This window comes from Lycorma delicatula, chromosome 1, assembly GCF_047948215.1.
Source record: "Lycorma delicatula isolate Av1 chromosome 1, ASM4794821v1, whole genome shotgun sequence".
NCBI classification, from domain to species: Eukaryota; Metazoa; Arthropoda; class Insecta; order Hemiptera; family Fulgoridae; genus Lycorma; species Lycorma delicatula.
In genome coordinates, this window is record NC_134455.1 from 343,590,204 (window position 1) to 343,615,081 (window position 24,878).

Genomic DNA, 24,878 nt, shown 5'->3' on the forward strand with positions numbered 1-24,878 from the left:
TTAAAAAAAAAAATTATCAGTCTCAGACAGAAACATATTATATTACATGATTGATAATGTGATGTCTGTTGAAACCAACAAATTTTTTTATTTTTAATACCAGGAGCACAGCACTAGTACATAGTACTAGTGAATGTGACTAGTACATTCACATTTACTAGTACATGTGAATGTTTTTTAAACCCCAAATTACATGAATTGTCCAGCAACCATTGTGTGAATGTAACAGGTGCTTATTTCATTTTTATTTTGTGCATAAAGATTTTGTGATTGTGAAATACTAATTCAAAAACTTTAATGCATCAAGTTCTACCAAAAACTTGCTGATACCCAAAACAAACCATTTCACAAGATTAAGCAGGTTTTGAGAAAGAAGCTGTAAAAATACAAAGGTTAAAGAGTTGTGTAACCATTTTCAAAATGGCCAAACTTTAGTAGAGAACGAACATAACATCAAAATCCAAATGTCATTAACAACATGCCCAGTTTCATAATGAAAAAATCAATAAACATCCAAGAAATTACAAGTAAAATTGGGATTAGTGATGGTTCCCCAGACATAATTTAAACGGTTAATATAATTTAGGCATGCACAGAGTAGCTAGAGAATTTTCAGAAAAGCTGCAGTTTGCTGGAACAGAGAAAATTGTTCTTGACATTTCACAGGACATGCTGGAATACACTAACAGTGATCCTAACTTCCTTCAAGACTGGTAAATGGTGATGAATCTTAGGTATATGGGTATGACCCAGAATTTAGAGTTCAGTCATCAGAATTAAAGCTATCTTCACTAAGGCTGAAGAAATAAAGACGCCAAGGCTGAAGTCAAGACAAGTTAGAAGCAAAATGAGACTGATGTTGACAGTTTTCTGACATCACATCATTTTTAAGCACCGGAAGGGCAAACTATCAACAAATAGCTCTTTCTGGGGAATACTACATCATCTTTGTGATGTAGTTCACTAAGAATGAAGCTACTTAGAAGGAAACTAGGAAGCCACTAAAGCTATTTTTTTTTTTTTTTTTTTTTTTTTTTTTTCATTGCCAATGGTTAGATAGTTTTTTAGCAGATCTTGTATTTAATTGAAACAAGTGCTGCTTGAATTTACTCCTAGATATCTTAAGCTAAACCTAAAATCAATTTTTTTAGAGTGTTTGCAAAAATCAGGCTGAATTTTTCTTTTAGGTTTTGGTGGACAAGTTGATTTTATCAGGGGAGCTGGTGAAGGAACTGATGGGAAAGGAAAGCCAATAATTGCCTTGGCTTCAATCAACCCAAAAACTAAAGAAAGCAAAATTGTTCCATTTATCAAAGAAGGTATGTTTTATTTATTACATTCCACAATTTTCTGCTTATGGCAATAAAATTAAGTTGATTTGATAGAGTATGTTCTGTTGAAAATTTTCTAAAGCTGTTTCTTTAACCTATCACTGGATTAGCTTCCTAAATCCAGTGGATTATGGCTAGAATTAAAAGAAAACATTTATTCTGAGGTTGCTCTGACCATATATTTAAAGAAAATATTTTGTAAGGATGCTATTGTAACAATTTTTGTAACAATAATTAAGTTTTGAGGACGCAATAAATTTCTAAATAATCTAATAATTCCTTTTTGATGAAAATTGATAGAAATTTGTTAGTTGTTAGGGTTAGTTTAGTAGGGTTATTAGTATTAAAAAATACATAGCTTAAAGTGTGTAAAAAAAATTTAATTTACTTTTTATGCAGCAATTCTATAAAACTTGTCTGTTGGTCTTGCAACCACCACCATGAGGTATTTCACATATTACACTCATTCATGTATAATTTCATTCCCAATTTTCAGTCGTGGTTTTTGTTATGAAAATATATGCATTTACAATTGCTGAATGAAATTAAAATAAATTGTTTAATCACAAAAGACAGACTAATAAAAAAATTAAAAAAACACAAACAAAAATTAAATTAACCACTTGCATCAGTGAACTTTGTAAGATGCATAATTTGAAGAATTGCATTTAAAAAGCATGCATGTTCAGTGATAGAAAATGCATCCTCTCAATGGAAATATCCAAAATATATGAGGAAAAAAGTAATCAAAATGTATAAATATGTACAACTACACTATGTGTTATGTTTTGTGGAATTCAGAAGACTAGAGTTTAGTAAACCAACGCTATAATTATGTTGTAAAATAAATATTTTTCCAAATCATAAATAAATATTATTTATTGATTTACACACACACACACACACACACACACACACACATATATATATATATATATATATATATATATATATATATATACATACACACACAGTGTATTTTAAAATACAGTATGTGATTGGAGTAAATACCTATATTTTTCCTAAAAGATCTCTTTGTCTAATACTCAAAACATTTCTTTTTTTATGCCTTTAGAACAATCTTGTACCAGAAGCCATGTACAAAATTTGTTTACAAAAATTCAGAAACCATTGTAAAAATGGAATGGAAATACGGTGAAACAGGTATAATGTTTAAATAAAAACAATTGATTCCAAAGATGTTAATGTGAAATTACAAAACTTTTAGCTTCAAATTTTTTCTTCTAAACTTGTTATACACATTTATGATACATATGACCCATATAATGTATGCAAGTAAGTAAACTTATATTGTTCTTACAACAGTATAACCTTACTTTGCATCTCAGACCTTGCTATTAGCTATTTGAGACCTTGAAATTTGTTTTTAAAAAGCAGTCATAGTTGTTCTTACAAGTAGTCCCTATTATTTGACACTGGTAATTTTATATTTTTCCTATTATGTAGGCTAGACATGTTTCCTGGGCAAATAGTTCTAAGTAGGTAATGAAACTATAGGTGTTAGTTGAACCTGTTATACTGGAGTGTTTTCCTTTTTTCTTTTAGTTGGGATTGATATTAACTTGATTCATTTGCATAAATAGTTGCTGTCCCCTAATTATTTATGATGTAATTACCATCGTAAACAGCAGCAAACAGCACATTACAATTCTAATTTTCTATGAGTAATAATAATAATAATTTTTTACTCTCCTAGTAAAAGTACAATATATCGTAAGTTAAATTATAGAGAAGGCTAATAACAGACACATCTAACAATTATACGGACAGTTCTACAGTTCCTGTGAAATAAGTTTTTCTTAATAAAACAATACAAAGAACAGACTTTTTGAACACAGGATAAGTTTATCTACTGGTAAAAATAATTTTTTTAATTTAACATAGATTTTTGAATGGTATGCATACATCAAAAGTAGAGCGTCAAAGATTATTATGCTCTTAGCATTCAGGCACCAGCAAAATGGTTAAAAATATATAGGAATCCATAGTTCTTGAAGACTTGCTGAACAATCTTTCGTTTCGGAGCATACTAAGAAATTTTACCTGAGAACTTGAACATTCAGTTCATTGGTTGTTACTTGATTAAAAATATAAATTGATGGCGGCTGTGAGCTTCAAATAATGACTAATGCTGATCAAGATTTCATTTCTATCGTAGCCAAAATTTTATGCTTATGTTTATACTTGAGAGACAAAGCAACATTCATTGAAGTTGAATAGCCCAGAGAAGGCACATCAGATCTAAAGTGTATGCCATTCTGTTTTCAACATCATGTAATTGTTTGTTAAAAATATGTACCTCTTGGGGCCAATTCTGACTTTTTCTGCAATGATTTAAAATTCTTGAGAGATGTGTTACATGTCCAAGCCATCTAGAATGGTCAGTTGAATCCATTTTTTTATAAAACTATATCAAACTATATTTTCTGCCAGACAATGGTGTCCAGACGTTTTTATTGGCAACCTTGTCATCGTTATTATTTACAACATAGTAAAATGCAAACTCCAATTATGTCACTAAATAAGTATTATTTCACTGTTTGTGTCCTTGCATTCTTTCGTTTTTGCCATGTGTTACTTCAAAATTCAATACATTCATTAGGAAGATTGTCATTAACTATTGGCAACAAACTTTTAATTAATAAAGTTGTTTTAAAAATGTGAAAATGGTCATTTTTTAAAAAGATTTTATAACCAAATGATGGTTATATTGTTTACACCTTTATCAGACAAATGGGCTCGCTCTTAAGATGTTGGATTCCATTCACAACAACTTTTATGACTAGATTAGTAAGCTTTAATTTTGCACATCACTAATGAACGTTTTACCTCAGCATTCTCTCAAGATTTAATTTTTAAGACGCAATTTCATGATCATTATATTGGATGTTCCTATTTCTCTTCATACAGTTAGCAAAAACATTCTGTTGTCTTAAATTACTTGAAAAAGAAAAATATAAATTACTTGATTTCTTATCTTTTCATCAGTACAATTTTTTTCCACATAAATGCCGAGTTTCATTTCAAATTAAATCATTTCATTTTTCAGATAAATCTGTATGTTTTATACTGATGTCAGTAAATAGGGTTGTTCATTCAGATGTGCTTCTATGTTCAATAAGGAATGTTACACGTTCACTCTACTTCCTGGCAATAACATATTTATTTCTGATTTTTTTTCATACGTGGATTTGAAACACATTGTCCAATGTGTATCACATTATTCTTATGTAATGTAATCCAAATCGCTCTGTTCTTGTTTATGTAATTTTGTTCATTCTTTGGTTTATTACATCCCTGAATCTGTTAGGTTGTTAACCCAGAGAAAAAACAAAAACGTTTAACAAGATCACGAGACCCAATTTATTTAATAAGGTGTTTGTAGTATTTTGTTTACTGATTTCAAATCTGAAAACCATTGAATGGAGGGCAGGAGATTTTTGAAACATAATTTAAAGAAAACTTGATTTTTTAAGAATTAACATCATTTATCAATTCTTATTATATTTGATGGTTTTTTTTAATTGTACCAGCTACATTTCATCTTTCTTCATTTTGCCCAGGAATGATTTAACAATATTTTGAAATGATACCTATGTGCTTTGCAGATTTATTCAAAGTCCAAATCCTTCATTAGCTTATGTATCTGTGATGTAACAAATATTCTTTTGATTTTTGTCTCACTGATCCTGATATATTTCATATATTATCATTTGTGCTGCTTAATTAACCACACAGAGAGCAAAAATTGTTATGGTGATTTATATAAGTGTATTTAATATAGATTACTAACATTGCACAAACAACACTATATACAAAGTTTAATAAATAAATGTCTGTATAATAAAAAAAAATAGTAATAAAACAAAAAGCTAAACTTGTGGCAGTATCCATATGAAAGCCAGAATGACATTGGTTTTCTGTGTTCTTTGGTGTTTGGGTTTCAATTAACTACACATCTTAGGAATGGTCGTCCTGAGGCTGTACAAGACTACACTTCATTTACATTCATTCACATCATTTTCATTCATCCCTCTGAATTAATACCTTATGATGGTTCCAGAGACTAAACAGAAAAATAAAAATATAAAAGTCAGATGACTGAAGACAAAAATAAACCATGTTGAAGACAAATATTATTCTTTCCTGCAAAAATTACTCAATCGATTGAACTGAAATTTTGTATGAACATAGTTTTTAAATGTTGAAAGAACATAGGACTATTACCTATACAAAATGTTTTACTGTTTCAAGATGATAACCATTACTACAAGCCATTAACTTGCAGTAACAAATCGGGTTGTGTTCCTTGCTGGTATTTAAATTTATTAACACTAAAATATATATTTATATTAACATATATATATATATACATTTTCAATTTATTAACACTAAGTATAGTTTTCAGTATAACATACTGAAACATATTGATTGAAACAACTACTGTAAGACATTATAAATATTAACATTTGATACATGTTAGTTCTGTGGTTAGCTGCTGAATGATCACAAAGATATGACTACTGAAAAAACTAAAAAGTACATATTTATTTTTAAATGATTTATTTTGAGTAAAGATGCATGTTTTATATTATATTACACATTTAAAAAAAGTTTCGTGTAATTAGTTTGAATTTTATTAAATTATTTTACAGGGGCTGGAGTAGTTACCACTAGAGCTCATGTTCAGTATGTAGTTACTGAATTTGGAATTGCATATTTATTTGGTAAGAGTCTACGGCAACGAGCTTATGAACTTATTCAAATTGCCCATCCAGATCATCGAGAGACTCTGGAGAAAGCAGCATTTGATCGCCTTAAAGTAATGCCTTCACCCTGAGCATATTACAATTATGGTAATATTTAATTATTTCATCTTCCAACAAACTGATATGTTATCTTATTTTATAATTTACTGTTCTAATTTTGCATTTGGTTTCAGATCATATGACTAAAAATTAAATCAAAAGAATTTTTTTTTAATTTAAAAGGTAAAAAAATTAAATTTATAGTTTTTTTAGTATAAAAGGTCTTCTCAATAAATCATAAGTATGAAAACTAATGAAAATATTTTCTACCCTGTTTAGAAGTAGTAAAAGAGAGGATGGTGTATCTTCAGTGAATGGTTTATTTTAATTGTTTTCAAATGACAACCTAAACTTAATTTTTTACTTTTTATTTTGATATCTATTTCCACATGTTATCACATGTAATATATTTAAGATAATATTATTTCATATTTAAAAAAATAAACCTTTTTTTTTTAAAAATTATAGATGAATGAAATTTAAAAACAACTCAAAATTCATTCGGTCATACTTAAAATTTTAAATTGTAAAGAGAACAGTATGTAGAAGTAACCCTTTAAAGAGCTTCTAAACTTAAACAATTTTCACATCTGCTATTACTAATGATTCTCAAATGGGACAGCAAAATGAATAAGGCCCAAGCATTACTAAGCAAACAAACTATGTGGCAGTATTATTAGATTGTAAATTTAATTGTTTACCATTTCTTCTACTTAATTTTATATTCATAAGGTCAATATATTTAGTTACCTGGTATATGAAGTTCCCTGCATTGTTAATATTTTTTTTTTATGATTAATTCACCTCATGAGCTCAAAGCTTATTAGGGGGTTGTTGGGAAGTTCTTGGCCTGAAACAGTCACCGCCAAATAACAGCAAGCTTGCAGTAGTGATGATTACTACCCAATGTAAAGCGTGTTCATCGCTCTTACCAACATTATAATCCCCCTTACCAAATAATTATTCTATTTTTAACAAACAAATTCAACAGTTTTGAAATGAAATACAGTCTGATAATAACAGTAAATGTATTTACACAGTAAATATTGTGATAGATGGTTATTACTGTAACTTCACCCTTGCTTACTGGAAAATGCTTACTGGATAAATTGCTTACTGGAATATTTATAATTCCTTGGTTAGTAGAATGCTTTCTTTGCTATCTTCTGCGTCACTTTTATCATTCTCACTACATAAAGAGACAATGAAAGGTTCTGTCAGAGGATTTAAAGGTTCTCAATTGGATTTAAATCAGAATGATAAGGTTGAAGCAGAAGAACTTTATGCTACGTCTTTCCAACAATTCAAGTTGGTATCATTTTCCTGTTATTTTTGTTCAATTTAATTAGTACTTGCAATTGTGGTTTAAGTATTTGAGATGAAAATGGAATATGGAGCATTGACAACAACTATCACAGACTCAGGAGTAAGAACTAATTTTTCTTCGACCCATTTCAAATAATTTTAGTATTCATGCTATCATGGCAAATTGCCCCTTTTTGATTTGCTTGTCCAAGTTAACATTTTGTTTGGAATAAAGCCCATTTCCACTCTGGTGTGAATTATAATTGACCATTGATCTTTATTTATTGGTAAATGAAGTCCTGCACTGCTGTCATCGGCCCATGATTTTGTTGTTGAATGAGAAGATAAAATATAGAATTCATCTAAGCATACGATCACCTGATTACATTTTTTTAAATAATTGGTTGCCTGCAAATCCTTTTCTGTCTAATATCATGTTTTTAACAAAAAGTCTCCTTTTGTTTTCTATTTTGCGCCACTTAATTCATTCAAAATTCTTTTTAAACTAGTTTCACTCCCATTAAAATTAACTTTAATTTTTAATTCTTTACAAAGTTTGTTAATTGTTGACAGCAATTAACAAGCATCTTTGAGTGAAATTCATTCACTTATTTTTAACTTTCCTACAGCTTTATTTGTAGGAAATCATGCATGTTGTTTACAATTACTTGTGCCTGTCTTCAAAGTTTTTTAGCTTTTACAACAGACTTAAATTCAGCCATAACTATTGTATAGATATAACATAACACATGTATAGAAAGTACAAAAATTCAGCTGGTATAAAAAGTTTAAACTATAAACCACGATAAAAGTTGTTTTTAAAAAATATCATATATTAATTGACTATGATGAACAAAATACACGACACACACCAAAAGAACTATATCGAGAGACAGAACCACTGAACTGAACTTTAGATACACGGAAAAGCAAAAGAGAAACAAAAATATAATAAAAATAATTGTTTTGTATTTGAAATATGATATCATTTTCATAATTATGTAAACAAACAAACAAACATACATTACATTGTAAACAACACTTGCATCATATTTATGCTACTGCAAGATGACTAATCATGGTGTGCTGCTAATGTTTCAGGGAAAATAAATTGTTAATCGTCCAAGCTTGTCGTTATTTGGTGGCTACTGAACATGGCACAAGTATGACCAAATGACTGTGACATTTGTCTAATATGATCCTTTAGATGGTGTGTTGTGAAGTTTCAGACACTTGCATTTTTTTATTTGTTTGTGGCAATCAATAAAACAGAGTTTTGAAATTTTCTGAATTGAAGTTTGAGCTGTTTTAAAGTACTTTGTTTTTAAAAGATTTAACAGCAACGGACAAAAAAAAACAATTTAGATTCCGCTTGAAAAGATTTTTTTCTCTTTGTTTAGATGTAAAAAAGTGGGTTGCTGAATTTAAACATGGTCATATATCCTTTGAAGATGATGAACACTCGTAACCAAGCACCGTTACAACTGATGATCATCACAAAAATCAATAATGATATTTTAAATGATTATCATACTAAACAATAGACCATTTCTACAAAATTTTACTCAATCTTAACGGGGATGATAAAGCTTTTTGTTCAATGGGTGCCACATTAGTTAAAATTTGACCAAAAACGCATTCAACTGAACTCTTCTCAAGGGGTTTAGATTTATTTTAACTGCTTAGTTTCTTCAGTGTTTTATAGTAGTAGAAGAAGAAACATGAATGCACCACACAACCAGAGATCAAAGAATGGGCAGGAGCAGGTGAAGGTGTGCCGAAGAGTTCAAAAACATCCATCTGCAGGAAAAGTCAGTGGCTATGTCTTTTTTTCGGATTCTCATGATGTGGTGCTCATAGACCACCTTGAAAAAGCCAGGGTCATCACCATGAAGTATTATGCTTTACTACTGGACCAATTGATGTGTGCTATTCAGGCTAAACATCCATACCTGGTCAAAAATAAAATGCTCTTTCACCATGGTGGTACTCACATCTCAGGTTGTTGACTGCAAAACTCCATGATCTACACTTCAAAGTGCTTCCACCTGCATCATATTTGGCTCCCAGCAGTTACTTTCTCCTCCAAAACCGCAGGACAAAGATTCATTTCAAATGATGAGGTCAGAGCAGAGGCAACTGGTTAACTACATTGAGAGTATTGAAAAATTTAAAAGTCATTGATCTAAATGTATTGAATTGCAAGGTGACAAAATATTTTTTTTAAATTTCTGGAAAATCTTTTGTTTTCTTTTTCAGAATTCACCCATTCTGAATTAAAAAAAAATATTATTAAAAAGACTGTTTATTTAAAACCAAACTATTAAGTAAAAGGAACCTGTTTGCAGGTCTCATAAGATTAAATATTTCTAGAATCAGTTGGATTATCCAAGAGATTGGATGAAAGTTAATAGTAGATATTAAAAAATTGATAATAGTAGTAATTTGACTGCAATAACAGTAATAATTTATCTTTAATTTTAAGATATCTCACTGTTGCACCATTAGTTAATGTTAAAATGAACACTGCACTATTAAATTATAATTGAATTATATTAAACTATTAATTAAATTGAAAATAAGATTAAGATGATTCACAGACTCTTTAAAAAAAAATTAAATAAAATGTAAACCTGGATGGCCATTTTGATTTTTAAACTATCGCAGTAGACACTATAGAAAAAGTATGTATTATATTTATGAAAGATGATTTTTTAAATAAATATAATATAAATTATTAACACGTAAACACTATAAAATGACTTATAAATCAGTCCTTAATGAGCCAAATAGTGTTTGACCCTATATAAATATAGAAGACAAGAGAAATCGACTGTATCCCAGCATTACCTGGTTACAAAATGTTTTTAAGAAATGTTACATAATAAACAGGAATTAACAACGTTTTGAATTTGTAATTTGTTAAAAATCCTTTTATGAAAATTTTCAAGGTTTTTTTATACAAATTAGTTTTGTTTTTATTAAGTAGAAATTGAGTAAGGTAAGTAATATGTAAGTTGTGCCCTAAGTTGCAATTTTGAAGTTTAAAATAATAATAATAATTTTTAATGGAAATTCTTATATGTAAATCATTAAAAAGAGGAATTACTTGACTCTTTATCATAGTTGATTCTTAGAAATCCTTGCCCTCTCAAAAAATTGGTAAACTTGTGTTGAGGACACTACTGCAATATTTTTAGGAATAATTGTAATTGAAGTCTTATTTCTTATTCTTATATTATGTACAGCTTTTTTTTAATATTATTTGGGTGATAAGGTTATAAGTTACATAGATTACATTATTAACATTGCGTGCGTGCGTGCGTGCGTGCGTGCGTGCGTGCGTGTGTGTGTGTGTGTGTGTGTGTGTGTGTGTGTGTGTGTGTGTGTGTGTGTGTGTGTGTGTGTGTGTGTGTGTGTGTTATATAATGTGTTTTTAGAAAAAGTAATATTCTGTGATGAGTCTACCTTCCATTTTCTGGTCACATTAAATATAGCAATTGTCAGATTTCGAGTTGCGGGAACCCTGATGCCTTTTGACAAACACAACATGATATCTGAAAAAAAAACATTTGGTATATGTTGACTGCTTATGAAGTCATCAGACCATTCTTCTTCAGCAAACCAATTGTTACTAATACTAGTTATTCTAGACATGTTAAGCATGTACAGTAACACAAATTAAACATCAACCACCCAATGTTTACTTCCAACAAGATGGCACACCATCACATGGAGTTTACATGTTAGGAATTACCTACATGTACAATTTCCTCAACGTTGGATTGGCCATGATGGACCAGTTCCTTGGTCACCTCAATCCTGTGGTGTTACACCACCCAATTTATTTCTTTGGGGATTTGTCAAAGAGAGGGTATACGCAACCAAGGTTGTCAACATCAATGAGCTAAAAAGAAGAATCTAAGGTTTAATTTAATTAATGGAATAACTCCAGATATTCCTCGTAATGTGAGGTGTGAAAATTGAATATAGTCTAGAAATTTTATGCATCACAAAAGGTGCTAATGTGAAACTTGTTTGAAGTTATGTTGCCAACAAAACTGTTTGAGATGCCCTGTTCAGTAATAAAAAATGCATGCAAGTACATCGCTTTATCTTTTTTTAGTAATATCTAAAATGCACTAATAATTTATAATCACTGTAGTATTGTGTACTATACATATACTGTGTGTGATTATCTAAATAATTTCGGAAATGATTCTAGAGCTTGAAATTAGGAAATAAGTTCATACAAACTTGTGTCTGAAAACACTTTGTTATTGATTTATGGTTAGTGAAAACTTTTATCTGGATTTCAATTCTCCCAGTGAAGTGAGATCACCAGAAGAATCAAATAAAACAAGTCCCAGAACTGTATCTCTCGTAGTTGTCATGATATCCAACATAAAACAGAAAAATTTGGTGACAAAAAATAGTTTTTTAAGATTGAAGTACAATAACATTGTTAAATGGCTAATAAATGCATAAATGTTATTATTAAAACTTGTAGAGAATTTAATTCTGAGAAAATTAAAATAATAAAGTACATGTAAAAACAAACAAAAATCAGCTTTTATTATTAAAAACAAAACTTAACTGAAAAGTGTTAAAAACTGTAAAAATTGAAAACATCTTTAAGTTGTTCTAGTATGAAAGGGCCTATTACAGAGAAATTATCTGAAAGTTTTAAACAATTTCTTACAGTGCTTTAAAATTGTTAGTTTGTAAAACAAATTGAAATATACTATCAACTTGGAGCTCTAACATATTTCACAAATGAAGTAAGACTATTCTAGGATAAAAAATTAATTTACTGGTAAATAGATTGGGCATAGAGGACTCGTAAATTGGCCACCTTTTTTTTTTTTCTTTTATAAGGTGAGGAATCCGTTTTGCAGATCCCCATGCCACTTGGGTAGTGTTGGGGTCAAGAGGTTCGGCAAGTGTGTGCGTCTGTAAACCTGCACACTACCGACTAAACCACCACCCCTGGCTACTACCCTTCCTGGTACTGTTAGTGAAGCATTCCTTCTAGAAGGGAGGTGATACGCCCTCTCACACATTCATACATCATAGTGCAATCGCACCACAATCAGAATATCAACAAAAACACATCAGTCAAAGAAAACATGATACATGACAGTAAATCAAGATACAAAAAAGAGATTATGAAACTATATTCAAAGAAAAATGTCACATCAAACATATTACAGAATGCAAAACAGCAAAAAATACATCATAAAACAGAGTATAAATCAACCTTACCTTAGAATACATGCATACCTTATCTACCTACTTTACCTTATCTTACCTTATATCTTATCTTATAAGACCTGTGGACACCATCAGGCACGCTGGAGGAGTGCCCATGGCCTCTTTGCAGCCAGTTAATCCACCTAGTTGCTTGTCTGTAAACTTGTCCTCCCCTGCACCCTTCAATGCCACATATCTGCACATAGTCTTTCCCTGCTCTGAGGTCAGTCATTATAGTTCTTGTGATCGCGGCAATTGCCTTCCAGTGTTCTTTTTTATCATGATGTTCATCACTTCTTCCAGTTGGAACATTTCTGTTCTACCCAGAGTCCAGTAGTCCTTGGTTCTTCATATCTCGGACACTCTAAGAATACATGAAGTGGTGATTCGTCTTCCTCACTTGTCGGTTCATCATCATGGCTGAATTTGTAGAGGTATGCTATATACCTTCCATGGCTTGCCAGAAACTGAGTAAGGCAGTAGTCCAGTGAGCCATGGGTTCTCTCACACTATCGCCTAACATCTCCTATCAGGTGGAGCATCCAGATGCCTTTTGTGCTACCATTCCTGCCACTTGTTTTCCATCTTCTCAGTCAGTATCTTCTTCCATCTCCTTTTGTCAATTGATGAGAGGGGCCCAAGCACTCATAGTCTTGACCCGTAGCTCAATTACTAGATCTAATGGGAGGGGTTTCGCAAATACTTCAGCTGCATCCTTGGACACAGTCCTGTAAGCTGCCGTTACCCTCAGGCAGCCATCTCCTGTGTATCACCTCTGTCATTTCTCTGTGCTTCATTACTCCTCCCCACACCTCAGCTCCATTATAGAGCCTCGAGAAGACTATGCTCACTAACAGCTTCCTCAGTTATCACAGGTCGTGACAATACAGGAGAAGGACAGCAACTAATTTTCTAGTTATTTCGGCCTTCTCACATGCTTCTTCTATGTGGGAGCCAAAGTGTAGCCAGGCATTCATCCAGATGCCCAGGTACTTACTTAATCGCCTTTCAAGACACAATTCATTGTCCTTCTAATGATATCATTAAAGTAGGTCTTCTCTTGACTGTGTGATCACTATAGCTTTAGTCTTGTCTGGTGCCAGTCGTAAGCCAACTTTTTTTAGCCATTCTCTCACTATATTAAAGGCGCTGGTGATTTTCTCGACTGCCTTTCTTTCATTTATGGCTTTAACTGCGAGGGCCAGATCATCCGCACAGCCCAGGAAAGCGACTTTTGGGGGTAGCGGGAGTTGGAACACCCCGACATAGACAACATTCCATAGCGTCGAACCAAGAACTGATCTGCAGCACTCCTCTTTTGGTGGTGCATTCTACTACGCTGTTTTCTACTTTGCAGCACAATTTTTGCTCAGTCAGATAATGACATTATGATTTTCATGATGTATGGGGGGAATTCACGTGTTGGTAATTCCCTGCCTATTACTCCATGTGAGATGCTGTTAAAGGTATTTCTCACATCAAGCGTAACCAGCACGCAGAGGTTACTTTTAATCCAGTCTTCCCTTCTGTAGATGATTCTTTCCGCCATCTGACATACTTCAGCTACTGCATAGAGGGCTGATCTGCCCCTCTGAAAGCCATATTGGTTCACGGAGAGGTTGTCCCTTTCCTCAGTCTCTTACTAGTTACTTCTGTATTATCTTCTCCAATGTCTTTGCCAGTGCATCGATCATGGAAAGTGGTCTGTATGAGAATGGAACATTCGGGTCTTTCCCTTGCTTCGATGTGAGCACTAATTGTTGTTCTCTCCATTTCTCTGGGAATATTCCTTCCTGTAGACAAGCATTGTATATACCCAATATTGTTTCTGGCCAAACCTGTGCTGCCGCTTTGATTAGCATGTTTTGTAGGTGGTCCGGACCAGGAGATTTATCTACCACCATTCGTGCTATTGCCGCTTTGAGCATTGCGCTGGTGAATGGCAGGTGAGTCCTGGCCTCTGTCTCGTTTTCTTCTATCAGTGTCTCCCTGCGTGGAAAGAGCTCCTCTATGATGTGGAAAAGTCTCAAATTTCATCTCTGGAAGCCAAGTCTGTAGGTTTAAGTGCATTCTTTACTAGAAGCCGGTAGGGTCTTCCCCACAGGTGGTTTTCTATCTTTGCTAGCAGTTTCTTCCAGCAGTCTCTTTTCGGCTGTTTTATTAGCAAGTTTAGCTCTTTCCTGCATGCTTTATACTGTGCAGCATAAAGAGCCCTGGCAGTATCATAGTATGCCCTCGTTTCTCATCTAAGTCAATGGCATTTTTTCCTGTTTTTACATATTTCAACAGTTCACCAGTACATAAGTTGGCCACCTAGATCACCAGACCTTACTCTCTTAGATTAATGTTTATGGGGGTAGATGAAATGCAAGGTATACAAGCAAAAAGTGGACACACATTATGAACTGACCACTCGCATTATCAATGCCTGCTGCCCTCATCAAGGAACGTAAAGATATAATTTTGTTGGTGTGACAGAAAATGTAAGGAGAGACACATTGAAAAGTGAATTGATTCATTGGTGGAATTTTCAAACATTGATTGTAAATTATTATTTATTTTTAGCTCTTTTTAGTACAGTAAATTTTGACCTTTGAAAAATAAATTTTTTAAATTTATATTTTTTAAAAACTCACATTTTTTATTCTGTACTAATTTACTGTATCAAACAATAATTAGATTAAAACATAGCAAATAGTTGTTAGTATATATTTACTAAATAAATTATAAGTTTTAAGTACAAAAGCTAATCTTTCTTCAGTAAAACTGATGACTTTTATTTCTATTATAACTTTCCCAGTTACAGTCTTATATGCTGCTACAGCTATAACAGGAAAGTAGATTGGTAAAAAAATAACTTTAAATAAATTATATTAAGACCTATTTTATTCAATTTTTCAGTTCAAAACCATAAGTAATCACTAATTCTGCCCCTTAACTAACATCAAAAAACTTTCAATATGACCTCAATTCACAGGGATAGCTAAAATCCAAGCAAAATCTTTCACTAGCCATTATTTGCAAATGAAGCACTTCAGGATGTATGTTTGAATAGAATAAGTTATAAAAGTCCTGGGAGAATTTTGTGATACTCTGCATAAATGTCTTTCAAGAAACAAATAATTTTGGATATCATCCATACCTTATTGGTAAAAATAAAGAAAAGTTACATCTGGAAAGGCTTCATTTTTTAGTTGTAGCTAGCAAAAAGTTTCACCATGATTTCTGTTCCACTCTTAAATTGTAGTATTGAAGTTATTCGGATATAGATTATAGGATACATTTCTACCTTACATCAAGTTAAAATTAACTGTACCTTTAATAAAATGTAGACCTTTGTGAACACCATATCATCATGTAAGTTGATATACAATAATAGCAACCAGTTAAGATTTGAATAGAACTATTTATTTTTCCTATTCATAATGCAATTTTTAACTTTTTAAAAACTTTTAATTATTTTGAAGACTTTACTCCTAGACTTCACTAAAAGAGACCAGGACTTATTGACCTAAATAGTCTCTGTATTGACTAATCAGTAGAATTTGAAATCACAGTCAAGGACTTTAATTTAAAATACTAATTAAAAAACAAAATTAAAGTCCTTGACTGTGATTTCAAATTCTACTGATTAGTCAATACAGAGACTATTTAGGTCAATAAGTCCTGGTCTCTTTTAGTGAAGTCTAGGAGTAAAGTCTTCAAAATAATTAAAAGTTTTTAAAAAGTTAAAAATTGCATTATGAATAGGAAAAATAAATAGTTCTATTCAAATCTTAACTGGTTGCTGCTATTATTGTATATCAACTTACATGATGATATGATGTTCACAAAGGTCTACATTTTATTAAAGGTACAGTTAATTTTAACTTGATGTAAGGTAGAAATGTATCCTATAATCTATATCCGAATAACTTCAATACTACAATTTAAGAGTGGAACAGAAATCATGGTGAAACTTTTTGCTAGCTACAACTAAAAAATGAAGCCTTTCCAGATGTAACTTTTCTTTATTTTTATACAAATTTAATTTAATTTTTTATACAAATTTAATTTACCTAGTCATATAATATATTATATGGTAAAGGTAAGAACATTCTTATCTTTACTTTATTTTGCTCATTATAGCACTTAAGGCATAAGCCCATCGTCAGTAATGTTTTCTCTAAATTTTTTTTCTGTAATTACATTTACACATTAAAATAAAATATAATACATTAAAATCTATAGAACAAATATTTGTTCAGTCACTAATTTTTTTTTTTTTTTTAATTTAAAACATTATTAATTTTTTAATTTTTTTATATGTTGTCTGTATGTTAACACAGTATTCTTTGAGTACTATCTCTGTGTTATCTGTATATTAGCAGATAACATGTTATAAGAAAATTTTAAATAATGTTTTAAATTTAAAAAAAAAAATTAGTTGAGTATTTGTTCTAAGATTTTAATGTAGTATGTATCATTTTGTGTAAATGTAAAGAAAAAAAATTTAGAGAAAACATTATTGAAGGATGGACTTATGCCTGAAAGCATATAATTAACAAAAAAAAAGTATAGGTAAAAATGTTTTTTAATTCTGTACTTTGTGGAGTGGCTGAAAAAATAATATATGATTACCTCAAATCTAAATACATCGATTTGAAATAGTTTTAATGTGTTTCAGTGATGGAGATGTGCACCTGTATTATTGGAAGACGGGAAAAAACTAATGGACACGATTCATTGTGACATCTATTCCATGATAAATTAACCTTATAGATACCATATGTAAACTGCAAACACCTAATGAATGAATTAAAATTTTGTAAGGACTTCACAACAGCAGTTAGTAATTTTAATAAATGGAATTTAATTTTCTTTTGTATTAAGTAGAAAATATACATTTTTCTTCTAAACAGTTTTGTTATTTGAAAAACAAAAGTGGCCTAAAAAATTTAAAGTGTGATAAATTTTGTATTCATCAGTACAATCTTACAGTTCATTTATGTAAAGAAACTTCAGCTTAAAATAAAGTCGTATTATAAAATTATTTTGTCATGTACTTTGCACCTTAGTCATCAAATCATCTAGTCCAATATTTTTTATACATATGTTTATTAGTTTCATGAATTGAGTATGTATTACATTTATTTATTACATTGTTCAATTTTTATAAATTTAACTTTTTACTACTTTTAAATTAATAAACATATAATTGATATTTTCAGAAAATAATTTTATTAATGTACAATTACTGTAGAAATTCAGGAAACTATTCTTTTGGCAAGTATAAATAGGAATAAAGTTGTCTGAATAAAGATATTTTCATATGAAATTTTTTCTTTATTTTGACCTGTTCTTATAAACATGCATCCTAAAATCCTTCATTTGCGAGTTACGGTTAGTAAAAGATTTCTCTTGGATTTCAGCTACCCCAGTGAAATGAGGTCATACTGAAATTTTTAGGACATTAAGGGGCAGAATTAGTGATTTCTTGTGGTTTTTGATTGAAAAATCAAATAAAATAGGTGTTGGAACCATATCTGCAGTAGTTTTTGGGAAATCTTGGGTGAAAAACAATAAATTGGGGTAAAAACCCTGTGTTTTAAGTTTGATGTACAATAACTTTGTTAAATGGGTAATAAAAACATAAAAATTTTAAACAAAACTTGTAAAGAATTTAATTCTGAACAAAATTGTATAAGATATGTTGAATAAAACAAAGAAAAGTTTTAAATTATTTAGAAACAGTACATTACTACATTTATCAGAAAAGTACTTATTCTATGTAAACAAAAACCAAATTCTTTTTTGGTGATATGAAATATTTGTAAGTTAACCATTTTGTTCAAAATCAAATTCTTTGCAAGTTTTTTCAAAATTTTTTTTTGTTTATTATCCAATTAACAAAGTTATTGTACGTTAAACTAAAAAAACAGGGTATTTACCCCTGTTTATTGGTTTTCACTCCAGATTTCTCAAAGACTACTCTAGATATGGTTCTGAGACCTATTTCATTCAATTTTTCAGGTCAAAAACCATAGATAGTCACTATCTGCCCCTTTTTCAGTATGACCTCATTTCACCGGGGTAGCTGAAATCCAAGTAAAATATTTCACCAGCCATAACTCACAAATGAAGCATTTTAGGATGTATGTTTATATGAAGATTTTCTATTATTTTCATGAGTAGAATACGTTATGAAAGTCCCAGGAAAACTTTGTGATACACTCTGTATACATCAATGTCTTGTCAAGAAACAAATAATTTTGGATATCATCCATGTCATACTGGTAAAAATGAAGAAAAACTTAAATCTGGAAATGTTTCATTTCCTAGTTATAACTAGCAAAAAGTTTAACCCTGATTTCTGCTCCAATCTTAAATTGTAGTAATGAAGTTGTTTGGATGTAGATTATAGGATACAAGTGGTGAATCAAAGCCATGCAGATTGTTTAAATTATATAGCAAGCAGACAGTATACATTATATAATTACAATGCTGTATACCCAAGACATTGTGAAAAATTGAAAAAGTGATACAATTTTCTTAGAACAACACTGCTGCCTCTCTCTTTTGTCCTTTGCAAAACACAAACCTCTTATAAGCTGTTACTAACAGAACATTATACTGTAGCTGAATGTACTATTATGGTCATATACAATGACATTACTGACCATAAACCTTAATGCTGTGGTTAACTAAAATTTCAATTGTACCATTCAGTAAGTTGCATATTTCTGTTTAATTTATCTACTGTCTTATGCAAGGACGTATCTAATATATTATCTCAGTTCAATGTTCAATATCTTTCAAATGTTAGTACTTGATAAATTAAAAAATTTTTAAATCAAACAAATTGTAAAAAAGTTGTGGTAGCAAGAACGAGCATGTAATAATGAATGGCTAGACCACTTTAAAAAGAATAGCAATACCATTTGTGGAAAAATAATTGAAGCATCTTTAGTTGATAAAAGTGTAGTAATTGGTTTAAAAAAAATCTATGGCAAATGTATCAAAGGTAAAAAAGTGTTGTTGATGGTAAACCTATTAACAAGAGACTCACTATTTTATTATGCACTAAGAGTCTGGCAACAAGAAACAACAGCTATAAGTAATGTTTACTAGTATTTCTCCTCCACCACCATCCCATTTGGTCTCCCTAAAGCACAAGACCAAATGTTTGTGCCACAAAAGGCTACTGTGCCTCAAACAATTTAAGCGACCAATATCCTGTTTAGCTCCTAGACTTAACTTAATAGCATAAATGTTACAACCTTAGTAAATGCACCATTAGCTTTTGTGTCCAGCTATTACTTGTCATATATTTCTGAGATGTGTGGCTAATTGAAACCCAACCACCAAAGAACACCAGTATCCATGATCTAGTATTCAGAGCCGTATAAAAGTTAGAAATATAAAAGATCCTTTACTAGGATTTGAATGTTGAAACTCTTGATTTCGAAATCAGCTGATTTGCAAAGATGCATTCACCACTAGACCAACCCGGTGGGATCAATCAGCAAGTACCTAACCATTTGTATCGCTTGGAGCTATTGGCCAGTAGCCAACCATTCCTCAAAGATAACCTCCTATAGCAGCTCTGTAGAGGTTTTTTCCTTAATAAGCTACTGGTGCCAGTTGAATAATGCCAACCGCATGAAGGAACTCCCTCACAGTCTGACAATCCAGATCACGCCACATTGACTTGCTGTTTGTGAGTGGTCAATTCTCCCCTTCACTTTTTAAGTCCTAGGGTGGCCTGATTTCTGGCACCCAAACATCATATGTTCATTCAACTGGACTGCCCTGCAGATGCACAGCTCATCAGTTCCCAGGTGGAACTTGAACAATATTGTCTCAAATTAACATGGTTGGTGAGCACCTGGGTTCCCATTGCCCTTAAATAAAAATGAACTTAAGGCGTACTATTCCCCAGATCCTGTATAAATTATACAAGGATCATCCCATAGTCGTGGTATTCCATTCCTGCTGCCTTGCTTCTATCACGATGCTCTGAAGCCTCTTCCACAGGCAGGAGATGGGCAACTGTTTGAAATTAGGATCCAGTGCATTGTGATCACTGTTCTGCTTCAGTACTGGCCCGGCTCGAAACCGCATCCCAACCTCTTTGCAGTCTGCATATGGCTACCTAAACTATAAGTAATAGGAAAACTGAAAATGCCAAGTAACACCTATTTTTTTTTTTAATAAAAAATGTGAAATGACTTATTGTTAAATAGTTTTCAAAGAGGCATGGATAACATCCAGTGTATTTTCCTAAAATAAATCAGGTAGTGGTATAAATTTGAAAAGAAAACTGAATCATCTTATGTTAATTTACAACTGTCCAGCAGCACATCTTCAGTTACTCAATTTAATAAACATAGAACTGATTGTTGAATTCTACACCTGTATTACAACTAATTCATTAAGGAAATAGCAATAAAGTATGTTACTAGAAAAAATGTAATGAGCACTAGAATATGCACTGTTATATTTTGCTCATATCCTATACAATATAGGTTATTTTCTTTGTAAAAAAATGCATAAATGACTACTGGTATTCCTAAAGATTCTATTCTTTCAGTTGTAAAATAGTACTTCCTGTCTCTGAACATGTTTTGCATACTGTTATTTCTTAAATTCCTTTATTAATTTACAATTTTAATTTGTATTTCCACTGTAATAGGTTGTGATCTAGTTACAATGGGCCCCTGAGCCCCTTGGATGATTTGAACTTTTATGTCATCAAATCTTCACACGATGTAACATACAGCTGTCCATGACCAAACAGTGGTTGAGGAAGATAAATACCTACTTCTTCCAGTGTTTGGCCTTGTGATGTATTGTTATTGCAAATGTAAGTTTTACAGAAAACTGCTGTCATCTTTTTTGTGTGAAGGAAGGCTGGTATCCAAGATGCAAGATCAATTCAAGGAATGAAAACCATTTCACCTGATGGCAAACTGGTTATTAGTTCTGTAATAATAATAAAATCTGGTTTTAGTTCTTTGACTATTAACCTTGTTCTATTACCCAGACCTCGTTCTGTATTTCCCAAAAGCATAATGACAGCTCATACCTTTAATTTCAGTTTATGTACTGATTCATGAAAGAGTTTGCCCAATTAGAAATTGTAATGGATAATACTGTTCAATATCTTCTCTAATGTCAGACTCATTGGAGTTGGAACTTAAATATATGCTTGCTTCTCTGTCTAAATGATTTAGAACATTCTCATTTAAATGTCCGCATCTGAATTTTTGGAACAAAGATGGCTTTTTTAGTAATGCAATAAAAATCTGAAACTTTTAAGTTGTTACCAAATATTCCTTTGGCTATATCTCTGTCAAAATGTAGGAAGGTATTTCATCATTTCCTCTGGTAAACCGTCAGTCGTTTCATGATCACCATTTTCAAGCTGTAACAGTCGCTCATTAAAGTGGGATAAACTGAGTGAACACTATTTTTAAGTACTAAGATTTTTAATTTTTCCCTCCCTCAGTTGATGGAATTTAATGTTCCTTTGACTGTTTTTGTTCTATCATCATAATTTACAACAGGAATAGTTTGCATAAAATCACCTCCCAGTAAAATTGCTTACCTTCAAAATGTTTCAGTTTTCATAATTTCTTTCAGTAGTCAATTAACTGCAGTTAAAACAAAACTGGGAGCCATTGTAGCTTCATCCTAAATTATGGTTATACTTGATCAAATTATATCTGCATCAAAAGAGTTGAACATAATATTTGAAGTGGAAGTTTGGTGGTACTAATTTGAATTGATTGAAATTGTTTTTCTACTTTCAAGTAGATTAGCACTGATTCCTGTTTGAACTTCCTGTGTAGAAGTTCTTGGTGGTCAAAATAGTTTCAAAGATTGCTTTTTATTCTGGATTTAGTTTACTTGCCATTTTGAAAATTTTTCATTTTTCTAAAGTGATATCAAAGTAAATATTTGGAGTGTGTGAAATGTTTGGATTTTTCAAACAGTTGTTTTGCATTAAGTGGTGATAGAAAATTAAGAATGTATGCAAATAAATCTGTTACTTGTTGCGGATTGCTACAAATTACTATCTCATCTAAGTAAGGTCTTTTCCCAGATTTCATAATTTTTTTTAATAAACCCCTTTCCACTGCAGATTTTTAAAAAGTATCCTGTAGAACATTATTGGATCTTCTTAGGTGTCTTCAAAACCAATAGCTCCAGGTACATGAAGCAGCAGTAGCTATAAACAATACCTTTCAGGATCAGTGCCAAGATTGAGAAATATATTATTCCTATTACATTATCCCCACCACATTTTTCTGGATGCCATTCCCTTTTTTCTGACCAATTACAAAATGCTTTGGTGTTTCACTTTATGAAATGGATTGCACATCTTTATTGTTCATATTTAACTTGAACCATGCTGTAAGCATTGTATTACTTTCAGCACTTTGAATTATTGCGCTGGGACTTTAACTTATGTGGCTAGAAAACGATGTTTTGGTCATCAAGAATTTAACTAGTAATCTAACCATCGTATGCATTTGCTAATACATGTCATAGCCAAATATTCACCACATTGCTTCCATCTTGCATTACTTGCTTATCTGGAATGAATGTGACTGTAACTTTATCATATCTTATATTTTTCTCAGTTATATGAACAATTTTGGAATCATGTCCTTTGTATACAAATTTGAAAAGGTACTTATCATTTTTCTTCACACTTACAGATCTCAACATTAATTTTAGCAAGAGATATGGGTTGTAAGTTACAATCCAGCTGTAGTCTACCTGCAGTTGAAATGTTACCTTTATTCCTTCCAATAACCGTCTTTGTTTGCCACTGTTTCATTTCGTGGAGTTTTGCAAAGAAAACTCCATGTAAAATCAGAATTTTTCTCTCTGAATTCCTCTGGAGTTCAAAGTTCTGCTGATACAATTTGATTATTTTCTTTGATAATGTTAGTTTATCTTCATTTAGAATTAAAAGGATGTGAGCATGAGGTAGCTCTCATTTTTGAGATTTAATTATATCAGCTCTGGCAACAGGAATTCTAAAAATCTGTTTTATTGTTATATCATTCATCAGTGCTTTCAGTTTTAATTAGAAGACTCTTGCTACTAAATCAGGATAATGTTCTACTGATGGACCATTCAAATTTTCTGAAATTAATTCCAGTTTCAGATTATACATTTGGTAACAAATAGATCAAGCTTAAAGTAGTCTCTTAACTATTGCCTTAGTGTCTTTATTGTGCAGGCTTAAAGTAGTCTCATAACTTTTGCCTTTGTGTCTTTATAGTGCTGAATCATGTTTTATGGGCTACCTTGAAATGATGATGGCAAAAGAGGTAAACCAACACTATTCTCAGCATTCTGGATTTCATCCATGAGACTTGTTCCTTTTGACTAAAGTGAAATTGACTCTGTCTTATGTAATTCAATCTGTTAGCCTCAATTTTTATATAGGCGTTAATACTGTACTGCTGCATAAGCTTTCCTGTACTCAAAAACTGATTGAGTTAATCACAAATTGTAAGACGGTACTAATACTATTGCATCTGGCTGACTCTTTAACTTTGAATTTCCATTCTGTTTCTGTAAATTTATAATAGTTCTTAATCTGTGTTCAGTGGGATGTCAATTCCCCAACTCGAAATAAATAGGGTGTACACCAAATGCTCAAAATTTGGGTTAGAAATGTTGATTCTTTCTGGTTTTGGTATTTACACTTATGCAACAATGAATCAGCAAGTCACAGTGGAGAGGTAGTTCACCATCTGTGTTTTCAAATATAATGGCAACTTCATAAGATCATGTTGCAGTATATCTTCTTTGATCACTTTTGTATTCTTGAATATGTTGGAAGATATTTATTCAAGAAAATGTATTGCGCTACAAAATTGACATCTGATTAAGTGCACCACATTAGTTTCACCTACTTCATTTTCATCATCTATGTCATTTAGGGCTTTGTGGCTGATACACTTACTTTTTTTTTCTGTTTCGTTTTACTTTGCTGTAGTTTCCCATTAATCCATGACGATCCAACAATGTTTCTTGTTTTTGTTGGACATCAAGAATCAAACTACTATAAGGGATCTCAGTCGCAGAAGACATATTCTCATCATCCTTAAAATCCAAGACATCCTAATGTCCCTAAATCAATGGCTGACAATCTTAA

General features: G+C 31.5%; 1 protein-coding gene across 1 annotated transcript in view; it reads left to right on the forward strand.

Moving 5' to 3' along the window:
• Nucleotides 1-17,750, forward strand: part of LOC142334352 (succinyl-CoA:acetate/propanoyl-CoA:succinate CoA transferase) — a 110,715-nt gene extending 92,965 nt beyond the window's left edge. The window contains exons 8-10 of the mRNA XM_075382328.1: nucleotides 1,188-1,319; nucleotides 6,008-6,208; nucleotides 17,385-17,750. Of these exons, the coding sequence (XP_075238443.1) occupies nucleotides 1,188-1,319; nucleotides 6,008-6,192 (317 nt within the window). The 3' untranslated portion in view covers nucleotides 6,193-6,208; nucleotides 17,385-17,750. The remainder of the gene's footprint in view (nucleotides 1-1,187; nucleotides 1,320-6,007; nucleotides 6,209-17,384) is intronic.
• The last annotated feature ends 7,128 nt before the right edge of the window (nucleotides 17,751-24,878 follow it).